The 27,021-nt window shown below is 42.0% G+C and overlaps 1 protein-coding gene and 1 long non-coding RNA gene across 10 annotated transcripts in view; one reads left to right on the forward strand and one right to left on the reverse strand.

The window, feature by feature from the left end:
• Positions 1-27,021, reverse strand: part of tenm3 (teneurin transmembrane protein 3) — a 498,200-nt gene that overhangs the window by 8,206 nt on the left and 462,973 nt on the right. For all 9 annotated transcript variants that reach the window (XM_074697994.1, XM_074698004.1, XM_074697986.1 and 6 more), the window contains 8 exons: positions 26,650-26,828; positions 22,584-22,688; positions 20,318-20,448; positions 14,912-15,081; positions 12,686-12,812; positions 3,674-3,871; positions 3,383-3,442; positions 2,719-3,063 (listed from right to left, as the gene is read on the reverse strand). In XM_074697994.1, coding sequence (XP_074554095.1) covers positions 2,719-3,063; positions 3,383-3,442; positions 3,674-3,871; positions 12,686-12,812; positions 14,912-15,081; positions 20,318-20,448; positions 22,584-22,688; positions 26,650-26,828 — 1,315 coding nt within the window. The remainder of the gene's footprint in view (positions 1-2,718; positions 3,064-3,382; positions 3,443-3,673; positions 3,872-12,685; positions 12,813-14,911; positions 15,082-20,317; positions 20,449-22,583; positions 22,689-26,649; positions 26,829-27,021) is intronic.
• LOC141810469 (uncharacterized) lies at positions 6,711-12,700 on the forward strand. Its single transcript, XR_012600110.1, has 3 exons — positions 6,711-6,812; positions 7,294-7,432; positions 10,414-12,700. It is a non-coding gene; the product is annotated as an uncharacterized LOC141810469 (long non-coding RNA).

Genomic DNA, 27,021 nt, shown 5'->3' on the forward strand with positions numbered 1-27,021 from the left:
AAAGTTTACTTGAACTAGAATTACAACCTTTTTAAATGTAAATAACCCCTGTGCACACTCAAACCAAGACTACATAAATGTTTAACACCCCAGGTTATTATCAGGTATTCAGTTTTGAACAGCTGTGCGTAAGGTTGTTCTCCTTTTATATAAAAACATGCATTCTATGAAGACAAATAAAAAAAAAAGGAGTAGTTTATTATTGCATACAGTGGGGGAAATAAGTATGAACACATCAACTTTTTTCTCATCACAACAAAGATGCAATTCAAACAAAATTTCTTCTAGACATTGATATTAACTCAAATAATCCATGCATGAAAATAAATCATGAAATTCAAGTCCATAAATAATGATTATGTGAAATTAAGTGCAATAACACAGGAAAAAAGTATTGAACACGCTAAATAAGACTCATCTAATACTTAGTGGAGAAGCCTTTGTTTGCAATGACAGCTTCCAGATGCTTCTTGTATGTTTGAACTAATCGCCCACACTGCTCAGGTGTGATTTTGGCCCAGTCCTCTGCACAGATTGTCTTTACATCTTGAATATTCTTTGGTGGCGTCTGGTGAACCCTTTTCTTTAGTTCTTTCCACAAATGTTCAATTGAATTTAAGTCAGGTGATTCACTAGGCCATTCTAACAGATTGATTTTCTTTTTTTGAAACCGTTTGCCATGTGCTTTAGATCGTTGTGCTGCTGGAAGGTTCAGCCACGTCTCATCTTCATCATCCTAGTGGATGGCAGCAGATTCGTATCAAGAATTTCCCCATACATGGCTCCATTCATTGCTCTGTCAATTATATGAAGTTTGCCAATACCATGAGATGAGAAACAACCCCATGCCATGATGCTTCCACCTCCAAACTTCACTGTTGGTGTAGTGTTTTTTGGGTGATGTGCAGTGCCTTTTTTCCTCCAAACATGGTATGTAGTATGACAGTCCAAAAGTTCAATTTTGGTCTCATCTGGCCAGACAACATTCTCCCAGTATTCTATAGGCTTGTCAAGATGCTGTTTAGCAAACTTTAAATGAGCTTCAACATGCCTTTTCTTAAGGAATGGAGTCTTACAGGCTGAGTGTCCATAGAGGCCATGGCGGTGGAGTGCATTGCCTATTGTTTTCTCTGTAACAATTGTACCTGCTGCCTCCAAGTCTTTCTGGAGCACTTTCAGGGTAATCCTTGGCTTGTTGATTACTCCTCTGACTATCTTTCTGACTCCCTGGTTAGAAATCTTGCAAGGGGATCCTGTGCGTGGCCTGTTGATGGTAAGGTGGTGCTTCTTCTGCTTGCGAATAATGGCCCCAGCGGTGCTGACTGGAATATTCAGGTGCTTTGATATAAGTCTGTAACCAGTTCCATTCTGATACTGAGCAACAATCAGGTTGCGAATGTCTTCAGAGAGCTCTTTGCCTTTACTCATCATGAGGTGTGTCGTATTTAACTGCTTGGTGAAAAATGACCTTTTTTTATAGGACCATAAATTTGCTCTAGCCCAGCTGATGTTGGTTTGCACTAGTTCAAGTAATAATTACTGATGATTTCAGGTGGTATGGTGCATTTCCTTGCCAAAGTATGCAGCCTTTCCATGGTGTGTTCAATACATTTTCCTGTGTTATCATACTTAATTCCTTAAAGTGATACTCCGGGATGGAACAAGTTGGATCCTATCACAAGGTTTAGGGCAGAAATTACCCCTACGGCAGTGATTTTGTGCAGCAGAAGCCCAGGGCACTAGAGCCTTATTTAGCTGTGTTTTTGTGTGAAAGTAACACACTGAAAATTCTCTAAATAAAGCGTGAATGCAGATTGATATCAGATTTTTGATATCAAAGTCCGTTTATTTGTGTTTTTGGTCAAGTAAAATATGGCCCTGTCTGAGTGCAGAGGAAACCGGCAGATGAGCAGGGAGGGGGTGTTTCATGCATGCGCCCTGGGCTTCTGCTGCACAAAAACACTGCTGTAGGGGTAATTTCTGCCCTAAACCTTGTGATAGGACCCAACTTGTTCCATCCCAGAGAATCACTTTAATTGGTGGGTGTTTATGTCAAGCTCTATCTGTAATAAATCCTAACTCATGTGGACCAGCTTCAGTCCAGCTGTTACAACCTGTGCTGCAGACAGTGCAGCACATAAGGGAACTGTAAACCACTCAGCCAGAGCCCCCTCTGCTGGACAAACCACGTGATGATGTCCTTCCTTTCTGGATTACCCCAAACATCATTATGCTGTTTTATCTTGCAGTGATGCTGGTATATCTGTGACTGACACATGTAGATGAGCTTAAATGTCTTACAGATAAAAAAGTGGTGCTGGACAGTCAGAGTTCAGTGAAGATGATATAAAGCATACAGCTACAGACAACGTTTCCTGCATTTCAGCTACTAATCATGTTCTTAGCTATTTCTTAGCTTGCCATCAGCACTGTCGTGCGATGTTGTGGGTGTGGAGGAAGGAGACGACTTCAAGTTCTGGACATCATGTTTGTTGTCAAGTAATATTCAAAACAATGATTAAAGGACATGATAAATTTCAATATCTCTAGACATCCTTAGAAATCAGGGAGAGATTGAGAGAAGAACCGTGATGTTTATAGGAGTGGGGGACTCTAGAAAGCAAAGACCTGAAAGGGGTTCTCACACTGATTCTTGTCTTACTATCTATAAGCCTGATTAATTTCATACCACCATCTCCAGTTCAAGTATCATCTCACCTGGTTGATGTCATAATAGATCACTCCGAACTTCCCAAACTGCTCCACCTTCCCTGATATGTCATCAAACTGGTACAGGTCGATGGGCAGCGGCGTCTCGTTGATCACAGCCTGCATGCTGGTCACTCTGAAGCTGTTGTCATAGGTGTAATCGAAGCGTGCGTTCACCATCCCGTCCTCGCTGAAGCGGAAGATCTGCCGGTCGACCAGCGGGCCGATCTGCCGGTAACGGATGGAGCAGATGAAGCCTTCACTTTGCAGGTTGACGGTCTTTAGCACTCCAGCAGTCTCATCGTACGTGAAGCTGACGCGGGTAGAGTCGTAGAGAATCTCTGCCAGCTTATTCTGAAAAAAGAGAGTTCAGGCAGCCATGTCCAATGTTCACTGTTTCTGGAAAACTACTTATTATGGGGAAGCATTTATTGAAAATTCACTGATATATTCAAGGCTTGAAAAGCCCCTAAACCAGCTGATTCTTTATGATTCTCTCTAGATGAAAAGAGATACACAGCTACAGCACAACACCTTTGGATCGATGGCTGCTGTGGAGTTCTAAGAGAAAAGTTCTAAGTAATAATAGTCATCTTGGCCATAGTCAACAAAAGTTTGAAACAAACCAAGCAGAAGTTTTGAATAACTATGAAGAAAGACTGAATGTATTCACCTGTCTGCGATATTTGTAGAGGATACGGCGACCAGTGCCCAGGTGAGCGACTCTGAGGAGCTGCAGAGAGAAGATTGGTTTAATACTATAAGGGATGATCAGATAAGTGGATCAGAGTTTAAAAACACCCAACACACTTCAGGACTGACCATAGCATATGACCACAGAAATGTAAATACTCACGGAGATGCTTCAGAACATAAAACTACGGACTGAAGATGTACAGTGGTGAGCTGAAGTAGCTGCCTGGTTTAAATATAACGTGTCACCTGAGAGAAGAAAAAGCCTCACCTGTCCGTCCTCAGAGTAGTCCACAGTGACCGAGGCGTTGCTCTCAGGTGGGGTGTAGATGTTTCGGTAGTACCCGATGGATCTGATGGTCTGCATGGTGTGACGGGCCACGCTGGGCATGGTGACAGCTGACAGACGGTCCCCTGAGTCATAGTCGAAGATGTACTGATGCTGACTGTGTAGCAGCAGGACCATAGACTGTGTGGAAGGGGGACAAAACAGAGGGGGGCAGTTGTAAAAAAACAGAGGAGTACAATAGAAGACTGTTTTAAACTAGAATATTTAAAATCACACACATACTGAAGGTAGAGGGAAGAGATTTTTCCACAAGGGAAGCACTGAAGAGAAACTGCTGAACTTTAAAGACATAGATCCCTTTAAAGAGTGTGTGCTCTACTTTTACATTTTCTAATCATGGATGTAAAGTGTCAATGCTGGATGTTAAGATAAAACCTGTGCAGATTTTCAAAACCCCATCCCATATACATGACATCATAGCATTAAGGATCTGCTTCAAGTTGGAGGGCTGGGCAAACACCAAGGTTGTGTCCAAAATCATTCACTCATTCCCTACTCACTATGTGGTGAGTAAAAAGATGTGGTGGGCTCTATAGACCACTCATTCAGCTAAATTAAAACAACATTTCAGACACAATTCCCGTACTCGCCAGCCTCTGACACTGACATAATCACTCTTGCTTTGCTTATGGACGGCTGGGGATTAATTGTATAACTTTTATCAAACACTGCAAAACGGCATTGATTTCAGTGATAACTGCTATTATATTAAGTGTATTTTTCACAACAGCCAAATATAATAAAAACACTTATTAAATGCCTTTTTCATATCAATAAACCATACATTCGCGCAGCAAGTTATGCTGTGTTTGAGAATTACAAGGTCCAGTCAATGTGTCACCTGTGATTTATGGTTTAGTGGTTAACGTCTATTTCGTTTGTTTCTCTGCTTAAAGTTGTGAGACGTGCTCATGCCTGAGTTAAACAGAGAGCTCAGTGTTATTCTCGGACAGTTTTTAATGTTTTTTTTGTGTTATCAGTAATCAGTAATCATGTTATCAGACTTTTGGGACAGCCCTACAAAATGGCGTACTCCCTAAATAGTGCACTATATAGTTAATAAGGAGTGACTTTGGACACAGCCTAAGTCTGCCCATAGTTCTGCCCTTAACCGGCCTCCAGGAGGTGGCCAATCAGAGTGCAGATGGTCTGAGGAGCAGGGAGCATTAAAGTGACAGCAGCTAAAATGGCGTACTTCAGACAGGGACTGAGATGAGGAATTTCTAAAACACCAGGGAGATACTACAGGGGGCACCAGAAGGACAGTACAAATCCTGACAAAATAAAACACCCTCCACCCCCCACCCCTTTACACATGATAAACATACAGCCATAAACATCAGGAAACAGTTGCTATAAAAAACAAACCTGTTGGTGAGTTTGTGTGTTTTTTTCTATTAGCATCCTCTCTGCATTTAGAGAAAAAAAAAGAAAATCTGCGCCCCACACTTGATAATTACTATCCTGCTGCAACCTGATATATGGAGACGTGTGGGCAAGTTAGTGGAAGTGGTGGAAGTGTGGAGATCACAGTGATAACCGAGTGGTAAATAATTCATGGCGTGAAATTGTGGCTACTCTCAACAGAGAAGAGGATTTAGTTAAAAGAACCTGGAAAAATCTCTGGGTCAGATATGTAAATATGTTGTAAACAAACCCAGACTTCTTCGACTCTGGCTAAGTACTCCGGTAGGCATACGTTTGTGATACACCACCTCCTGCAGTTTGGGGATGGACACCAACGGACGCCTTGCGGGGTGTTAAAAAGAAAAAAAGTGTCACACTGATCTCTTGCAGCTTAAATTTGTGCTTCAAGTTCATGCAAAGGCATAACACAGCCTTTAGACAGCCAGCCTGAGCCTTAAATCACACAGACTGACAGTTTATCATATTGACCATGATATGGGGCAACCCTTATTTTAAGAGTACGCCTCCTTCAGAGACTGATTTTGGAACAATTCTCATTTCAGCAAATATTTTAAGGCTGCACCCACAGTGACACTGCAGCCTAAGGAAGTTGCTGGCAGAGTAAAGCTGTAGGCAGAGTAAAGCTAAAGCCACAGTAAAGTTGCAGACACAGTGTAGCGTAAGCCACATTAAAATGCAGCCATAGTAAAGCTGCAGACGCAGTAAAGTTGCAGCCAAAGTGAAGCTGCAGACACAGAAAAGCTGAAGCCTAAAGGAGCCGTTGACCCCGTAAAGGTGCAGACACCGTGAAACTGTAGACACAGTGAAGCTGCAGACACAGTGAAGCTGCAGGCACAGTTAAGCTTCATACACAGTAGGGCTGCACGATTATCGCAATCGCAATCGCAATCATCGCAATCGCAATCGCAATGTCAGCACATGCAATTACATAATCGCAAAAGAGGTTATCGCGATCGCGATCGCAATCGCAATCGCAATCGCAATCGCAATTGCAATGTCAGCACATGCAATTCAGATTTTTCTCCATGATAACCAAGCAAGTCTGTAGACTCATCATGACACAACTTTTTTTATTAAATCGCAAGCACAATTGCAATATTGTCCACCCAATCGCAAATCGCACCTTTTCCCCAAATCGTGCAGCACTAATACACAGTAGAGCTAAAGCTACGGAAAAAACTGCAAACAAAGAAAAACTGGAAACCCTGTAAAGCTGCAGGCAAACTGAAGCTGCAGCCACAGAAAAGCTTAAGCTACAGCAGAGCTGCAGACACAGTAGGGCTGAAGCCACAATCAAGGCAGCAGCCACAGTGAAGCTGCAGTGAGGTAGTGTAGCGCCCTGGATATCTAGACTCAGATGATTATCAGTTATGACATTAGTGCCCCCCCATTATGATTTTTTATGTTTAAATGTCTTTTAAATGTGCCTTAAGAGTCACCTGCTTAGGTTTAAGTTCCTGCAATGCTATATTCGTTCTGGCCAGTAGGTGTCAGTAGTAGCGAGGGCAGGTCAACAACTGTGACTGTCCCCTGTGAGTTGCAGGAAGGCAGCGCAGTTCAATCGTAGCAGGCAGTCTGCACGGCCACATGGTTTTCCGACTGAAACATGACTGTCTGTCTGTTGTGTTTACAGGTGAGAAATAAGTGCACATGCAGTTAAAACATAAGGATTTACTTTGTCGCTATATGTTAAGTAATGATTTACACCTTAGTATTGTTGGTTGTGTCCTGTAGCACGGCAGCTAACTTACGCTAGCATCAGAAGCTACTGACGATAATGTGAAGCGCTAGCTGAGCTAATCGAACATGTTTGTATTCATCCACACGTTGTTTAAAGTACCATGTGTGCGGTCAGTTCACTGAAATAGTCTTAGTGGTTAAGAAACTTTGCATTTTTGTATCTTTCTGTCAAGTGTCTATTACGTTTTGAAGGTGACAGTGTGCACAGGGTGACACATGGAGTTAAAGAGTGTGGCCCATTTATCCAAAGAGAGAGCGACAGCGCCTCTCAGAGTGCTAATCCTCACATCATCTTGGTTTTTGTGTTTTGTGCCCTCCTTCCTCATGTTTTCACCCTCCTGTTCTTTGTCCTCTTTTCCTTGTTTAAAAACAAGGAAACGTCTTTTCTCCTGTTCTCAGCTTCTCCTATTTTTTCTTCATTACTGTGGAGAGTCCTGCCATCATATTCTGATACTGGCACTCAAGTGTAGTAAATGCTTTTCTGCTGCTCGGGAAGCTCTTCTTGTCTCCTCGGTGAGTTTTCCTTTACCACTCCATGACAACAGAAGCACATCATGTTTAGTTGTTTATTCCCTTAAACTTCTGGACTAAACTCTCCATCTGTTCAAGAATGAAGTAAAACAATGATGTGAATAAGCTTTGTTCCCCTGTGCAACATCAAAAACAGATGAACAAACATCATTTTGAAACCCTCAGGGCACATTTGCTTCTTCACTTTGGCAGAAAGATCAGGTTTTAATTTTCCTTTTCTTTAAAGGAGTTCATGAAGCTGTGTTTTCTGACAAGTTTTTTTTTTCCTCTTTCTCTCATTATTTCTTCATCCCCCTGACTTTTTATCGTCCTTTCTCCCTCACCATTCTTCTTGCTGTTGCAGCAGTTGTTCTACTCTCTGTCTCCATGTCTCCTCTCTCTGTCTAACATGCTTTAGCTAATGTCCCGGGGGTCTTGTTTCCTCGTTGTGCCGCTGTCTCTGTAGACTCTCAAATATCCTCCTCCATCTCTCCTCTTCCATCTCTCTCTATCATCCCTTCCTCTCACCGCGCACAATCAAGACTTTAGTTTAGTGTCGGGCTTCATCTGTCTCTTTCTCCGTCTTCCTGAGCTAACAAACAGAGAGAGAGTCTGATTTATCCCTCCTGTCTCCTCCTGCTCGTCCTTCTTCTGTTTGTAATTTCACTACCGGGACTCCCCTCTCTTGTTTTCTTTGAAAGACGAGGTGGGCGAGTTTTTAAAGTCTCTCCTTTTGAAGTCCCTCGCTTTCTCTCCCCTCTTTTCACACGCCTCTTCCCCTTATTTCTCTGGAGGATTTTTACTGCTTTGTCCTCCATCCTGTGACTCCTTGTCTCCTCTTTCTCCTTAAGAATCAAACCCAGTCATTCATCGCTTCCCAACAGGGGGAAATATCTCTCTCCACTCCTTCGGGATCACTTTGATCACAGAGGTGAAAAAGGAAAGGACCTCCCCTTTTGATACCACAAATATGTCCTTGTTCCCTCTCAATACTTCTCTGGGTCTTTGTTTATGCAGATGAGGAGAGATCGGAACAGCTGTTAACTGGTGGAGCTTGGGCGGCGAGCAGACGCTTGATGTTTGAGATGTGTGCCCAGTTCTTCTGGTGTAGAGTGAGAAGTTAACCTTCATGTTTTCATGGTCTGAGATTCTATCACCAAAGATGCAACCAGAACTTTGTAGACTATGGAACTTGTTTCTTGCTCGCTCACACTGTCATGAAGATGATTCTTTCTGTCTGGGGCATTAGGACTTTAACAATAGGAGGGAGGATTTCATTCTATTAAACAACAATTTGAAAAATCAATCCATAAACCTGTACTGAGATCCAGAATGACACACACAGGACAGGGCGTGACCGGTGCACTTTGCAAGTTTCCTGCAGTGCCAAGGGAGACGCAGTCAAGGCACAGAGGAGTGCAGAGGAGCGCAGAGGTGCACGTCCACGCCTCCCTCCGCGCAAATGGCAGAGAGGGAGGAGAAAAGGCGTGAGTGGGTGTAACACAGCCGAGCGCTGTTTTCACCAATCAAATGAGCGTCTCTCCTCGCCTTTAAATGCGCTGCAGCCGAGGCATAGAGTCTGATTGGTCTGACTGATCCCCAGCACAGTGGAAACAATGTGCTGGAAAGACCCGGTAGCGGAGACGGTCAGAGCCGCTGTCCCTGCAGCAGGAGAATCAACAGCAGGGTGCGTCGAAGGACACGAAGCACGTCACCGTGTTGGCTAGCTCCTGGGACAGATGTAATCTGTTCCTTTGTCATTAATAGGAGTACAAAATGAAGAGACAGTTACACAGCTGGCTTATCCATTCAGAATACTTTTGATCCACCTGCACTCCTAGTTTGTCATCGCCAAAAAGCAGAGCCTTTGGTGATACACTGTATACTCTCCTGGTGTCTCCACCTCATCCTCCTTACAATAATGTACTCCATCTTTTTAGATCAGAAATATGGGAAATTACGGGTAAATCCTGAGTGACATACATTTATTTTGTTTCTTTTTTCTTCGTCTTTTCTCTCCCTCTTTTCTTTGAATTTAATGAAATGAGAGAACCAGATATATACTCAGTATCAGATTTTAAGGATGTTTATTGTTTAATTGTAAGATGTGCATCAAACTTCCAGCTGCCGTCAGGTTAACTTTCTATTATGACAAACGGCTTTAATCTGACATCAGATGTGACGGGACAGTTAATAAAGATACAAATGTATATGCTGGTTCAGACAGTTACATTTAGTAGCGATTGCTGTGATTGTTTATTGCATTAAAATGTGCCACTCTGGAAACCTGCCTCTGAGGCTTTGTTGACATATGCGCACATGTGTGCCTGTCACCAAATTATAGCTGCGCAGGGTGCGCTCCGCTTTGCGCCGAGGATAGACCAGGTTGGAGCTGGCGAGCTTTCAGCGCACTTTTTTGGCACGAAATTGTCACTGCGCCAACATGAATATGCCAACATGAATATGCCGACACCTCCCCCTGGTGCGCCGTCAACTCCCCTTGGTGTGCAGTCACACCCATCTCTGCGCAGACGGTCTACCAAATTGTCAAATTGGCAGCGCACGGCGGTACGCCGCACGAAATTAGCACTGTGCAGGGTGCGCCAGGCTTGTGCCCCCTGCACTGCGCCACGAAATTAGAGCCCTCTGTGTTTAAAGGTGAAGATCCAGACAGAAGTCATCGGCTCCAGCAGGGGGAGCCTCTTTACCAACTGTTTGTTCACACCAAACCGTTGCTGCAGTCTAAGATCTTTAAACATGTGCTGTTAACTGCTAACATGTAACATGACCCGCAGGTTTGTGCAGGAAGGCTTTGTTTACCTGAGCTCAGGCTCACAGACCAACTAATTCATCAATCCAGCTCACCATCTGAACTGTGTGTCACTCTTTTATTAACATGCATGATCATTACAAAGAGAAAGACTTCATAGACCTGTGTACACATGTACAGATGTGTTTCACCATCAGAGTCCTTTTCTCTGCAGGTAAAATCCAACACAAGTCCTGATACTCAAACACAGGCCGCCACAAAAAACCCAAACAGCCAGGCACGGTGAGAACAGACACAAGCGGCTACTGGGATGATAGTCACCAGTTTTTAACTCCTCAAACACAGGCACCTATAGCACAGAGCTATAGGCACCAAACTGTGTTGAGTTTCAGGCTGTGAAGCATGTTCAATTCTGATCCATGGACCCCTTTCGGCCCAGTTTATGTTCTCAGACCCTGAATCCAAACTGCAGGGCAGACTGGTTAACTGTGTGATCTGGAGAATCACTGAACAGCGGGTACTCCAGGACACCCACCTGCCACACAGCCATCACCTGTTTTCTTCCCCCTGCAAATCTACTGTTCCACACTCCAGTCCAGTAGGTGGCAGCAATGCACCTTTAGGTTGGATGCCTGCTACTCATGCCTGTGGGAGCAGATGATGAAGAAGAAGCAACCGAAACCATCATAGTAGCAGTGTTGCCAAAACATTGTTGCTCTGTTTCGCAAGTTTTATGTACTTTTCATGATTGTTTTTTCAAAAAAACGGCAAATCTAATATTTTTCTGGAGTTTTGGGACTTTTAAGTGAAAGCAAGCAGGGATTGACCTCGAGCACCCCCTTGATCTGGTGCTGGGCCCCTGTCCTACCCGAAACACCCAGAGATGGACAAGTCCTCATCACTCACACAGCAGTCCCTCTAAGCTGCAGACAGAGACAAGAGTGCATCTATGCTCATCTCTTTTTTTGTCACTTTTCCTGGTCCCAGACTGGATAAAGGTTGATTTTCTGACATTTAAAAAATGGGAGTTGACAAAAGAAAGTTCATCTACAGTTATACACATGTGCACAGTGATTTGTCTGTGTCTCCTATGATGGTATTCCTTTCTAAAGTGTCATCCAACAGTTATGACTTATTACACAAATTAGGGGACATAAAGATATGTTATTCAGGCTGCTACATTTTCTGTCCCTGTCAAACTGTTAATAGTATAAAACTGTCTGGTTGTTCTGTGGTCGTTGTCAGAGGCTGTACGGTGTGGAAATGGACAGGTTTCAGCACAAGGTTTTTATGAAAGTACCCAGAATAAAAGCTTAAAAAAGAACTCTTTAGTTTGCAATAAAAAGCAAACCAGCCATCATACTTACTGTCCCTTTGCTTATTCTGCATTCAAGACTTAAAATTCCACACACAAAAAAATGCAGTGAAGGTACAACTGACTGATAAACTGTGCAGATACACGGATATTCACCTGGCCTGTGTCTTAAGACTGAAAATGTGAAGTTTTTTTTTTCCTTTATTCTTTGTCTCATTTCTCTCTTGTCTTGTGCTGATTTGACAACAGAGCTGTGTTTGTTTCCTTATTTTTCTCTATTAAAATCTCTGTCTCTTCCTCTCCTCCCTCTTTGCAGAGAAGGTGAGTGATCTCGCCATCCCTGGGAGAGGTAGGGTGTCTGTTTCTAAGTACACTCTGTGGCTGCTCAAACAAAGAACAAAGTCTCTCTCTCTGTCTTTCACTTCGTCATTTGTCCTTTCATTTTTACGTTGTGCAGATTTCCTGCCACTGAGCCCTATTGAAAATAGTTTGTTTCTCTTGTTTTATTTAGTAGCTGTATTTTTAAAGCTCTGAGGGACTTCTTTTTAAAGGACCTGCTGTGGACAAACCTCTAATCTCTGACTCTGTCTGGTTTAAATATATTTGAGGGCTGTTTACGCAACAACGGTTTTAAGATGAAACACTATTGTTGCATTTTGGCCTCAGAAAACAGAACACAGAACAAAACAGAACCTATAAACAGAACCAGAGTGGAATTGTTCTATGTTTTTCATGTTGCCATGTAAAGGAATTATCAGTGGAAAGGCTGACGTCATGCTCCGCTTTGTGTGTTATATTTTTATTGAAGCAACTTAACTTACCATGATGAACTAGACAACAACAGCAGTGACAATGGCTCAATATTTACGCCAGACGACCAGCCATTTTTGACTTTAGCAGAGGGCTACCAAAAGATTCTACAGTTATATCCCCAACTACTGGCCTGGCATCCATAGTGCAGTGGTCTCTGTTCCTCAGTGTTCTGATTTCTTTCATGTTTGTTGTGTTTTTGGTCAAAACATTATTGTGTAAATGGGGCCTTAATTTCAACCGTTTTTCATCTTTTATTTGTTCTTAGATCTGTCCTGTTATTGTAGATGGTAGTCTCTGTGGTGTGGAGAGTGTCCTTTGCTCCTGTGTGCAGTGCTTCATGTCTGTCACTTTGTCTCACCTTATCCAGGTAGGTGTAGCTCCACGTCTTCCCATCAGCAAACACTCTAGAGATGATTCGTCCCTGACTGTCGTACTCCCACCGCTCTGTGGTTGGACCCCTCTGCAGTCCTGTTACCTGCCCCGTGCTACACACACACACACACACACAAACAAAAATTCAGTCAGATCTGTCTCTATAAAGACCTAGTCTAGGTGTTTTGACCAGAAGGTCCAGGTACTATTAGCCCCTGATAAACACTCACAGGAACAACCTTCTTCCATTGTTTGCCTGCATTCATTCTAGATTAAATGTAAGTGAGGCCGGTGACATACAGTGACATATATAGGTGCTGCCTGAGTGGCAGCCTATTGCAGCAGCTCTCTCTTAGTTTTTTTTCTTTTTCCCTTCTCTTTTTGGATCTTTTTGTATTTAAAGGCCTGTGGTTACTTCCTGTGTCTCATTCTTTGGCCTCTGACACCAAACTAGTTGTGTTTGCAGCTATTCACAGACATGGCTAATGGAGCTAACACTTGCTGTGAGTGGATATGATACAGGAGAGACAGAGACTAAACAGACTGGTGAGAAGTCCAGCTCAGTCCTGAACTCTGTGGAGGTGCAGGCTGACAGGAGGATGATGTCAAAGCTGTCGACTCTCATGGACATCTTTAGTTGACAATTATGATGATATTGTTCTATTTATATATTCTTGAACCTTTTGAACTTTATACTTTCTTGAATTGCTGCTGTCGCAGTATTTCCCTTTAGGATTAATACAGCACATTCTATTTTATTCTATTTTATATGAAAAAAAGTAATTTCAACACACCGTCAGAACAGTGGAGGGCGGTAGGACAATAAGGAAGGCCATTCATTAAAAAATGACTCCTCCAGAATCTCCCATACCAGTGTCACTGATACAGAAGGGTATAACAGCCTGGTGGAGATGAAAATGAGAAGGAAGTAGAATGGTCTTTTATATTTCAAGCCTCAGTTTGTAATTGAAGCCATGAAAGTTTGGGGCCATTCAGATTGTTTCCAATAAAGTGGCAAGGCAGAGTATAAACATCTTTTTCGTTGCTAGGCGCTGCCCGAGTAGCTGCCTGTTGCAGCAGCTCTCTCTTCTTTGTCTGTTTCTTGTGATTTTTTTCATCTCTTTTTCGTCATCTTTGTATTTGGAGTGGATCATCACTTTGTATGGTTCATTGTTGGTCATGGACACCAAACTTTTTGTGGCTTCAGCAATATTTTCACTAGTTTTCTCCTGTGTTTGTCTGGAGATCCTACATGTAACCATGGCTGCATTGTTTACATGTGAAATTAGCTGTTAGCAGCCTGCAGCATGTCAGTGCTAACTAGTGTAATTCTTGATTCCCTCGAGGTGAGGAGGAGGAGGTGAGGATAACGTGCTGGTTCTCGGGTGTGAACTGGGAGGTGACGACGTGGACCTGTCCTTCCATCCATTGTTGTTATGAAAGTGGGATCTACCTCGGGTGGGATGGACGAGCTAGCTGTGCTAGCCCAGCGGCACTGTGCTGTTCACAGACGTGGCTGACGGAGCTGACATTGGACACCGGCACCACATTGGAGGAGCTTCGTCTGCTGTGAGCAGACAGGATCCAGGAGACAGAGACTGAACAGACTGCTGGGGAGGCTCAGTCCTGTGGAGGTGGAGACTGGCTGGGCTGGAGAGTGGTGGACGGGATGTCGTCATCTATTTTCTTGTGGACCTTTTTGCACTTTCTATACACTTTCTTACTTTTGTTGTCTCGATTGTTGCTGTGACTCCTGAATTTCCCCTCGGGGATTTTCTATTCTATTCTATTCTATTCTATTCTATTCTATTCTATTCTATTCTATTCTATTCTATTCTATTCTATTCTATTCTATTCTATTCTATCATTGCTGTGATTATTGTCTGGTGAGTTTGAACTTTGAGCTTTATTGGTTACTGGTTATGGTGCAGCCAATCTATGCAGCAGCGTAAGATATAAACTAACTCATTTCAGTGTATGGTTAACTGTGGATTCAACACCCTTACTTAAGACTGTGCTGAGCTGGAGCAACAAGCCATGAAGCAGACTTAATGGAAAGACAACAGCTGCTTGAACAGAGTTTTATTTTCACTTACGTCTCCCTTTGGTTTATTTTGTCTGCTTCTCATACTCAGACTCCATCAGCTGAGTGACACACACAGGTTGAAGTAAAAGGTTTGAAATGACAAAATCCCAGGTGAGAGGGTCTCACCTGGAGTAGGTGAGGTTGACAGACAGGAGCTTGCTGCTGGGCACCCAGAGAGTCGGGTGGCCTTGCAGGTCGTAGATGATCTTGAGCAGGAACTTTCTGTGGTCATCATAAATTTTCTCTGTCCGCAGTGAACGGTCGTAATCCACAGAGAGCAGGTTCCTGCCGTTTACCTGAAGTAGACACAGACAGAGAGGGTGTACAAAACGTCACCATCATCAGGCAGACACATGAAAGTTGCAGCATAAGAAAAAAACTTGACTTATTTCTTAAATAGAAGCCCAACCAAAACTTGGATTGTGGAGATCCAGCGGCTTAATATTGTGTTTAGTTAATCCGATGGGAGTGAGGCATAACAAACACACACACATAAATGTGCAGGGAGAACAGAAGGCTAGTGGTGCTTGCTCTGCTAACACAGCCATGCTCTGTAAACCCTTACTTTGTCATAATCTCAAATTATACTCCTGATAGTAAATCCTCCTGGGAGCATGATTGTAGGGTGTGAGTTTTCATGTCTATCCACAAAAGTGTGCTGTCAGAGAAGAACTCATTCACAAAATAAAAGCAGCTTTTTGGAAAACATAAATACTGCCAGTTTATTTGTGCATTCATGTTCCTTAGATATTCAATAAAGCCAATTTAAAATAAACCAAAAGTTAAAAAAATAAATAAATAAATAACAGAATTCATCTCTCTTTTAGGACATTTGTAGAACACATGGACAATATTTGCATTAGAACACCTTTTTTAAGTCTGTTTGCCTAGCCAGATAATGTCCCACCTTTAGGTGAATGTGGATTGAAAAGATTTAAGTCAGGTGTGTTTTGTGATGTTGCTGGCTCATGGAGTGTTTCAGTAACAGGTTGTTATTGGTTTACAGCGTAGAGGTAATGAAAAGTCTCCTCCTCTGGGATAAACAAACCGTCCTTCTGAAGCCCAGGTGTAAGGAGTTGAGTTCCAGGAACAATTACACGCTGTTATCCCAGAGCTGGCTGATCTCTTTACGACTCTCTGACTGACATTCTGTTCGTTCAAAATCACATTTACAAAGACCAATGGTCCAGGTTCAGCTCTAAGCTCACCTCACAGCTCCTCCATTGAGGGGGAAACACTCAGAATATCAGCGCATCGATTGTTTCTCTGACGTTCTTCATTAAAGAGAGAGGCCTGCTGGATTATGTTCAACACTCATTTCTCTCATCTCTTCATTCAGACACTCATTCATTTGTGAATTACTACCAGCTGAATAAAGAGAGGTGAGTGAAGGGGGGCAGAAAGAGGGGATGATGGCTGTTAGCCAGCTGGATGAAAAGCGTCAGTGAAACAGCAGTCACACACAGAGTGAGCTTCATGATTTCAGGGTAACAACTCAACCTGCAGACCCACAGGGGTCATGGACTTTCTCAACATTTGTTCTTTGCATGTCTTTTTCTTTGTATTAACAAGTAAAATTGAACAGATCTTACTGTCAACACAAACTTAAAAGCGGTGACTGTGGTCTTTGCCTTCTTTCAGGGATCTCTACCTGAGGTCAGTGATGAGGATGTCCCTAATTTGTTCTGTATCATTTATTATCAGGGTGGTCAAATGTTGATTTCTTTATTTTTATTTTATGAAGAGGAGGACTAGATCCACGCTTCCACAAAGCCATTCCGTTCGGTTCGTCTCAGTACGGCCCGCATTTTGTGGCGTTTCCTTTGACTATAGCCAGGTCCCCAAGTTACAGACCTGAACTGTCCCACTTTTTGGTACCCTTTAGTTAGAGCTAGAAACACTGCAGTGCGTTGATTGGTCAAAAGAACTGTCACCTCCAGTGTGACAACTATTAAAGAGTGGATCTTAAACAGGGTCAGGCTTTACTGATCCAACTCGTGCCAAACTGTACTGATCCAAACTGGACCGCTTGGTGGAAACAGGGCTTTAAATGACCAGATCATCCTGAAAAGGATGCTCGGCTGCTGCCTCCTGTTAAATGCGACTTCTCCTCTGAAGATTGTTGCACATTTTCTCCATATCAGAGCTGTCACTGTGACTTTGATCCTCACACAGGACTGCCGGCTGTCATATCTGTGAGGCAGGAGAGGTGTTAAGATATAATGTTACTCATGGTTAGGAAAACCTTCTCAGGGATGTTAAAGGATAAGTCCGGTTTATACAGCTTTTACATTGTTTATAGAATGAAGTAGAACAAAATACTCACCCAGAAGGCTTTCCTGATCCAAGCAGTGCTTTGGGAGATATTTAGATCCAAAATCGTACAGCGGTCGTCTGTATAACGGGATCCATCAGGGCATAGACAGCGCTGCTCCTAAAACTGCATTAATCGTCTAAAAACTCCTGTTTTTCACCAATATTCCATCATGGTCCACTCCGGGTTAGTCCTCTGCTGCAGTCTTTGTCACTCCAGACAGCGCTGTATGGCTGTACTGACCTCTGAACTGATGAAGACTGTTTACATTAGCCCCTCAAAGAAAGGAGGAAGTGGAGTCAGCTCTCCAGAGAGTACTGTGCATGCGGGCACAGTACTCTCTGTGCACAGGGGCAAAGGTAAACAAAGTCTTCGTCAGTTCAGAGGTCATTACAGCCACACAATGATGTCTGGAGTGACACAGACTGCAGCAGAGGACTATCTCGGAGCGGACCATGATGGAATATTGGTGAAAAAATTGAGTTTTTGGACGATTAATACAGTTTTAGGAGCGGCGCTGTCTATGTCCTGATGGATCCCATTATACAGACGTTCTCTGCACGATTTTGGATCTAAATATCTCCTTAAGCACTGCTTGGATCACGAAAGCCTTCTGGGTGAGTATTTTGTTTTACTTCATTCTATAAACAATGCAAAGGCTGTATTAACCGAACTTGTCCTTTAATAGAGAGAAAGATAGAGAGGAGTCTGAATGCATCATGATCATGTAGGTGTCCATAAGCGTCCTGTGTTTGTAACACAGGTGTGTCAGGCTCAGAGAGGTTTTCAGAAGCTCCACCTTTGATTTGATTTTAAACTGTTTGACATGTGCTACATGCTAATTACTTATTGAAGTTCATTCACTTGGGTTACTTTTTAAAGGTAGAGCGCTGACAACACTTAATGACAACAGCAATAAAAAATGATGACCAATAAGTCAGGATCTTATTTTTAGCACAGCCTCTTTGACTGTTAAGTCTCTGCAAATGAGACAAAAAGATACAGGCAAACTCACAGAGCTGCAGACAGTGCCTCTACGCTGTTTGCAGGTATCTGAATGATCCTGTTTCCATTACAGCACAGGCTTTATACAACGCTCTTATCTGACCACGATATGCAGTTGCTGTATCTATTATCAGACTGACAGCCTTTGTCAGCCATCTGTCCATAGAAGTTTTCATTATTCCAGTGAAGAAGCCTTTCTGACAAGAATCCCCCATTAGCTGACATGTTGAGCACAATCCATATATTCATTACTGTTTATGGGCCCACGCTGAGAGTGGCACCACTACATGTCCCCCACTCTCACGATGCTTTCTTTGATTATTTGGGGTTGGTCAGGGAGCACTTCATGTAATATTCACACTGATCACTGTCCCATCATCCTCAGCTCTAAAGAACAGCTGACTCAGTGACATGATACGCAAAAAAAAAAAGAGTGCTTTTTTTTGCCACATAAGCTGCTCACAGGGGGATAATGTATGCTGGGAGTCAAACTGCTGGATTTGTTCCTTTATGGATATCCAGATTCCCTCTTTGTGAGTTTATCCTTTCAGACAGCACAAAAACTGGCCTGTTGATTACTTTGTGTTCAACCTTAGACTGCAGGAGCTTTTTATAAGTTCTGGAAAGACACAATGAAGACTGATCAATTTATCCTTCTGACAGAACCTGTGAAAATGCTCATTGTAATCTCCTTAAGTTCAAGACACTGTCTTCAAATCTGTTTTTGTCTCTATGCATAGTTAAAACTGTTTCACTGAAAGAAACCATATGTTCCACCAAAACATCCAAATCTCAAAAGTATCTATGAGCTGAGATTTGAGCCACTAGAAACTGAATTTGAATAGCATGACCTAAAATTAATTTCAGTTTTTAAAACTTTATTTATTTGCTTTAAACTTGAATTCAATCCACTTGTAAGTTCAATTGCCTGTATCCCTTAAAGGTAGGGTCTATAAGATTTCCCTGAAAAAAATTGAAACATTAACTTTTTACAGGAATAATCCTGCTCAATTCTCTCGTCTGTTTCTAAATACATATGTGTCAGTGTCTGTGAATGCCTCAACCCCCTCTTCGGCCTGGATGTTGATGTTTTGGTTGTGTCAGGATGTGTTTGGGTGGAGAGTAAGAATGGTTACATCAGCCAATCACAGTGATCCCAGCGCATTGACTTTGCGTGTTGATTAGTGAGTGGAAGAAGCTAATCAGAGCAGCTACGATAGTGGACGTAGCATGGAGAAAGAAAAACACAACCAAAGAGAACCCAAACTCCCAACACATAAAGCTTTTTCCTAAATGAGGGTGAAGCTTGGCTCCACTTCCACTTACTTTAAGTAACCTAAAGAGCAACACTGGATGAAGAGCAATGCAAGTAAGCTTTGTGCTAATCAAGTATATGTCACATACCCGTGATTAGCTTTTGCTAACATGCCAAGTCAGGTGCATGGCTCTCAAGTCTCTACCACATAGAAACACAATGCTACAGGTGGTTGCTGGGCTAGTGAGTGTGTTCATGGAGTCACAGTCGGAAGCTTTTGGTGTGTTCTGTGTGCTGCTGCTGGCACTGATCCAAGGAGGAGGAGCCCAGTTTGAATATTGTTTTTACCAACAAGTAACAAAATTCCTGCAGACCCCAACTTTAAACTCAGAATACAAAATTCAATTGTAGTTCTCACAATTCCTATTTAGAATTAGAATTAAGCAACAATTTAATTTCAGTTCAGCGTGGCACAACAATTATGGCATGGTGCTGCTTTTGCAATAATGCTAGCCCTGTGCCACTATTAGTCTAACTGTGTAATGTCACCACCCAAACACTGGGTGATAGTACAGTTTCTTCTCCAGTACTTTTCTGGTCTTCATCGTGAAAATGACCGTGAAGATGAGCAGAAAGTGTTGAAGTTAAACATGGACAATATCTATGTTAACGAAGAAACGAATTACGAAAGAAGAGGATTAAGCTTCTGAGCTAAAAGACTCTAGCAGCTAGCATGGAGTCGATTTTGTTGCGACTTCTGGGTGGAGCCAAAACATGAGGTTATGATGTAGCTTCAACGCAGAATTAGCGTTAAGTCCCTTCTTAAGTACAATTTGAGCATTAGACAAAGCATCACCCTTTGGTTTCAAACATCAAACAATCAAACAGAGTCTTTAGACAGAAGTCCAGGGATGGATGGATCAGAGCTCGTTAGCTCTGTTTCAAAAAGAGCACTCACTCTGAGCTTTCTCCCAAACACAATGACTTTCCCCCGTGTCTGCTCCTTCCTGAACCTCCACTCCACCAGGTTCTGTCCATTCTCCCCTGGCAGCGTCATGTTACGTCGGGCAACAGTTGGGTTGGCAGCACCTTAAAAAAACAAAAGAGATGAAAAATGATTATCAGTCCATCATCTAACCACTCAAACTACACCAATAGGTGAGAAAAATGAGGCCTAGAGATTATTCACTTTATTTATGCATCAAGTACTGAACATCAGGAAAACATCCACTGGCCCAGCTCACAACCTGGTGAAACACACTTTTTACAGTGTGTCAGCTCAAATTCATACCATTAGCTAAGATAATCAATCTAAAAACATTTCTTCTTTAACTTTTTCACCAACAAATGAAACAGAAAACATCCAAAAATCCACCAAAGTGAGTGTTTAATCCAGCAACAAGCCTGTCTAAGTAAGAGAGAAAGAAATATAACTCTGATGATGCCTCTATCATTGTATCATCACTGTTTCCATAAAGGTTAAAGCACAGATCTTTGAACGCAGCCAATTTCATGCAAATCAGACATTATATCCATTTTTCTCATTGCTACTATCCTGTTTACACTGTGTGCTGCTTTAAGGCATCATAATAAAATCTGCAGAGACTTAACACCTACTTAAGTTAACCATCAATCACTGTAAGCATCTCTTGTGTATTTACTGCTCTAATCTGTCTTATTCAGGAGTAAAAGCTGGTCCGTAAACTTGGAAAGACAACAGCAAAGATAACAAAAGGCTGACAGAAACACAAGCAGGACTGTTTATTATGACAGATCACCTACAGTATATCCTGCACGTCGAAATGCTCTCTAAGCTCCTTTATTAAGGATTTTACTGATTTGATTTCTGCTGTGATGAATGCAAACCAGTAGCTGTGTAGAGAGGAGGACGAAGAGGAAAAAGTGAATCTCAAACATGTCTGTGGTGGAGCCATTGTGCCTGAATGGAAGTGATGCACAGAATAAGACCAAGATGTGTGATGTTTGAAGCTTGTGACAGATTCTGTCACACATGCTGCTTTTTGTTTCTGACTCTTCTCTGATATTAAACTACTTTGACCTGAATAGTTTCACTTCTGCCCTGCTAGCTAACAGTGTTTTTACAGGGACTGTGAGGACTATCAGGCATGTGTTTGTTTAGAAAATGAATGGAGGGCAGATCTTCTTTTTAACTCTTATTATATTTGTTCAAGACAACTTTTTACCATCTGGTAAAAAGTTGTCTTGAACAAATAAAAGTAGAGTTGTGGGATATCTATACCACAACACGGTAAGGTAGCACAACAGATACCTGGGCTGACGATGTCCCTACATAAAACTGTCTGCTAGGACGTCTGCTTGATATCTTGTTTTGATTCAATTATAGCTCCATTTAATTCCAAAACAAACACACACCTCGCTTAAAGTAATTTACGTCGGTGTGCATCAGAATCCAGGCCAGAAGGTGGTGAGGGAGTGCAATTACAAAAGATCCTCCTCATAGCATCTTTAATTTTGCCTACCTTGACCTAGTGCGTTAATTCACTTATTTACTTTCAGTACCATTAGATCTTTTAATAAGCTCTATTCTTCTTTCAGTTAGTCCATTACAGAATCATCACAGGAAGATGGGAAGGTTTTGTCTGCCTTTACGCCAAGCGGTCTAGTTCCTTTAGGAAAGGTAAAGAACAGGAGTCCCAAAACTGTTTGGTCCCAAAATAGCAGTGTCACTGGAGACTGGTGACCCTGTGCCATGGGAATAGACTAATGGGCTAATAATCAAAAACAGACATAAAAAAAAAAAAAATGCACTGCTAACTTTGTTTAGCTGATTGATAGAACGTAAGACGAATAAAATTTATTTTTCTTTATATTTTACAATAATGGATATGATATGCAGTTGAAAATAGTTCCTAATTTTAATAAAAGTGGACCAAACTGAACTAACCCACTTAAGAGGGTCATACTATGAATATGACCTTTAACCTCAGGCTAAAGAGAGCTTAGATTGACTCAGACTTAGATTGTGTGCTACCTGTCTGTTTGATTAGGTCTTAACCATTTAATGTGCCATGATGGTCCTATTACATGAAAACCTCCTTTCAACACTGGTTATCTGTACTCATTCTTTTATTTATAATGTTTTTATCCAGCGAATTTAGACCTTTGAGCGCTGACGACATTAGTGAGGGGAAACTCTTGTCAGTCAATCACATCATCAGGGTTTTTCCATCCACTGTGTTCACCTGCTAGGATATGAGGCTCTGTCTGGTAGTGTGTGTCCATCCCGTTGGCGTAGGTGACCCTCAGTGAGTGGTCGTTTCCCACCTGGTAGCTGTTACGGAGCTGATCTGCAGCACAGAGATGAAGAGAGATGATTGAACAACGACATACATGGACTTTCTCCATCATGAGAGAAAAGGCCAAAGACTGTGTGAGAGAAGAGAGATAGAGAAGGAAGAGAGAAAACAAGGATTAATTTCCCAGTCGGTGCTTAAAGCTGCTAATGGAGCACAGAGCATGGTATTAACGTCCCCCAGTCTCCTTTAATTAGGTTCCCCTTGACCTCTCAGGACTATTCGCCAAGTGTGTGTGTGTGTGTGTGTGTGTGTGTGTGTGTCTGTGTGTGTGAGTTGCAATTTTTTTCACCATTTCTATAGCCTTTTTTTTAAATAATCCTCTGGTTAATTTGTCCTTTTTTTCAGTTGTGTAGACAGAAAAATAAAAACATTTGAAGCTCCATTCGAACATTTACTGGACGCTCCAGCAAATTAATCCATCAAAGTTTGTCTTTTAATTCTTCCAAAGCTCAGAGTGTAACAGAGTCAGTAATAAATACAGAGTCACATCAGAAAAGTGAGTCTGTGAAAGGAAGAAGATTTTGTACACACTATGTTCATCCATTTCTACATCAGTTCAAATACATGTTCACTTATCCATAACATCAGTAAGTGAATCTCCATAAAATTAAATTATCAAATTATTGTGTAAAAGTTTTGGAGAGAAAGAGAGTTGTGATCGCAAGAAAAGACGTTTTCACTGTTTTTTTTAGGTCAAAACATGCATTCATTAGAAGACAATATTTTGTGGGTCTATACAGATCATTTGAGAATCTTGATGCTCTGGAAATTGTCAGCTGACAGTGAGTAAACATCATTTTCTTTTTGAACCAAAAATAACCTATTTTTCTTCCTTTTTTTAATCAAATTTTCATTCTTTACTTTTTATTTTCATATAATGTTATTTTTTTTCTATTCTTTTTTTTTTATTCTGCCCTCCCAGGGGCCTGCCCTAGTGTAGCTGTTTGGACTTTGGATCTTCCTCCCTAGTTTTCAGCTTTGAATGAAGCTTCATATAAAATGCTAAGTCTAGGATAAAATCATGTTTCTCATGTTTCTCATTTCTGTCTGTGTAGTTCATTCTCATTTAGCTGATGAAGATTTCTCTGTTTTCATGAAGCAGTCTTCATCAAAGCTACAGGACACAGCAGCTGTATTTGCTCCTTTTCCATTTCTGTGCTGCTTCTCCACATAAAATAATATCAAATAACAGCAGGCTGGCTCTCTGTGCAAATGATGGCTAGGATGTGAAACAATAAATAATGTACGTGGATCGATGGAGAGAAACACGGCTCTCGTCAATGGCTTTGAATAACTTATTTCATATCAATCGATGCTGCAATGCAGGGAACTCTGCTGTTTGCTTTACACTCTGGGAACCTGGAGAGCTGGCTCAGAAACAAGTCAGCACTGGCCACTCGAGGCCACGCTCCAACCGGTTCATTAGTTCACGTTTAACAAGGGCAGCAGGGCTACATTATTGTTTTCCCTCAGCATTTATGCTGAACGTCTCATACAGAGAGGGTGAAGCAGCATTTTTCTCTCCCTGTCATAAGGTCGTACATTGAGAGAAAAATCCATCCAATAACCCGACACCTCAGGTCTGTATGTGGGTAAGGTAAAACATTTAATGTTTTTCCATCAACTTGGAGCTACAGTGATTAACCCTTACCCCTCTGGTATGGACATGAGCTGCATAAGCCAACACTGGTGTTTTTCTCTTAGTCAGATGCCATAAATGCTTTGTAAGTCTGCTCTGGGAGAGTCTTTTAGTTAATAAACCATTAAAATGTAAGAACACGTTATAACTGTGGTCAAGCTTACAGTTCCATCACATCTTGTGAAATTTACATTTCGATACATGATCTAACACACTAAAGAATCTAAGTGTTGAAGAGCTGTTTGTTTTCATGTTTATGTTCGTACTACAGGGAATCTAAAAAGACATTTTATCCTGCCTTTTTGGGGGTATTGTGTTTTTTTTTTGTTTTGTTTTTTTTGGGGGGTGGGGTCTTGTCCCTCTCTTGCCCCTGTAGTGCCTTAATATGATTTACAGCTCTAAAAAAAATCCTATTTCTCTCTCACTGCTGTTTTAGAGAGCTTATATGTCAGTCTCTATTTTAGCTGCACCCTCTTCAAGACTCAATGCTCCCCAAACCCCCTTCACTCTGATTGGCCAGGGCAGAGCTATTCTTTAGAACGGAGTGTTTTATATCAGTTTTTGTATCAGTTTTCAGACAGATGTAAACATGTAAAAAGAAAATCTGCACACGCTTGGTCTGAACATCAAGCATTGTCTGTGTTTAACAAATGTGGAAGCATAATACCCCCTCTTTAAAAGTTTTCTGAAAATAAATCAGAAAACAAGCCACGAAAGTGTCTTTTGAGAGTGAGCTTTCAGCTCTAGTTGTTTTTTGTTATTGCGTAACAAAAACCTGATGGTCTGCATGGTTTGTTTTCCTCACAAGCACGCAGTATATGAGCTGTTGGTATGGAAGAATGAGATGGGATGAACTCTCACACACATCACTGTCAGCATGAAAAGGTTGGGACTGAGAAACGACCTCAGACTGAGTTTAGAGTAATGCTCAAAAAGTCAGGTTGACAGGTATATATCACAGACTCCACCAGCTGGTTGCTTTCTCAGCAGAGGAGGCTGAGCAGGATCCTCTCTGAGTAACACGTTTACTATTGATGAGCTCCTCATGCACTGCAAGGAAACTCACTTTTCCCCTCAAAGTGAAGCTGTCAGGTTGAGGTCCAGCTTTTAGTCAAAAAAGCACCAGTGTACTGAAATGTGTTGTTTTTATTTCCTCTGTGTTAAAGCCTTTGCACACAGAGTCCATTTTTTTGTCCAAAATTTACACACATGAAACAGAAATTTGATCCCATGTTATGTCAAACATGTGGCGTTAAAAATGCACTAAACTTAAATATCATATTCAAAAAAAGGTAGTGGAAGCACAAAAAAATTCTAAAAATCCCTGAAATTTGGATAAAAATGTTTTAAAACTGTCCATATTGAATTTTATCTCAGGAGTGCCTTGACAACATCTTTTGGGCAAAAACACGTCACCAGACACACCTTCCTCACCTCCTCAGCCACCATCCTCTCCCAGAAGTTCCTGATATGTCTTCAAGTGCACACATACAGACTGGCGTTCATATAGTATCAGCTCTGCTCTTAGTTTTGTTTTCAGTGCAGATGGTGTTTCTGAGCGTCAGTGAAAGCATCAGGAAGGCTGTGAGCGGGTCAGAGAGCAGCAGGAGGGAAGGGCGGAGGTCAGTGTGTGTAAGTGAGAGAGTAGGTGAGCTGGAGATGATGGTTTTCATTCAGTGTTTTGTTCCTGCCTGATTTGAGCTGGTGTGGTCATGGCTAACAGTGACCAGGGAAGTAGAAGCAAGTGTTCACCAATCAGCATCGTCATCAGTGCAGCATCTGGACGGATGCTTACAATATCTAAATGCCCTCTGTCTTGTTTTTTGACAGCATTAGCAACAGCAGGAAGGCCCATCAAAATGAAAGTTTCAGCTCTTCAAATGTTTGGGGTATCCATTGAATCTTGAGATTTAACTCAAGTTGTGAAATTGAAAAAGTGTGATGAAGCATAATGTGCAATGCGACTGATGCCAAAACTTTTGTTGGTCAATATTTTTCCAGAAAAACGGATCAGAAAAATAATGGACACAGCGTGCAAAGGCCTTTACATTTAGCAGCTTTAGCAGCTATTGTGTGCTCTTCCTCACATGATGGTTCTTTAGCTGTCTGATCATTTGTGGGTAATATGTACAGAACAAGCTCCACAGAGTTAATGCATACATGTATGAATCAAGGACTCCTGGACATGACCTAATCTCAGGGATCAGAGTGTTACCCAAGATGTCCTGATGTAAGGCGGAAACAAAATCTGCTACTTGATCAATTGGATCTTTTTAACAAACTGCAACACTTTTCCCACTGTGAGCAGCTCACCTTGCACCAGAGTGTAGAAGGAGTCTATTGAAGACAGGTTGGTTGTTATAGAAACGTCCTCATCCCTTCCAGAAGTCTCAATGTCCACAGCAACGGCCCCTGATGACATGTCGCCATGGAGATTGGTCACCACACCGGTGGGGAAGGTCACGTTGGTCAGACGGCCCTCGCTGTCGTAGCTGCAGGCCAAAATCAAGAGACGTTACGTGATTTTGTAATGTGCTCCAGAGGCTTCAAAGTGTCTTACTGTTTAAATATATGGGGCTCTAATTTCGTAGACCAGGCGCTTTGCAAGTTTTCTGCAGTGCCAAGAGAAGCGCAGTCAAGGCGCAGAGGGGCGCAGTGGAGCGCAAGGGAGCGCGTCCACGCCTC

The sequence above is a fragment of the Halichoeres trimaculatus genome, unplaced genomic scaffold (genome assembly GCF_033239565.1).
Source record: "Halichoeres trimaculatus isolate MK-OKI-2021-1 unplaced genomic scaffold, fHalTri1.1 fHalTri1_scaffold_2, whole genome shotgun sequence".
Lineage (NCBI taxonomy): Eukaryota > Metazoa > Chordata > Actinopteri > Labriformes > Labridae > Halichoeres > Halichoeres trimaculatus.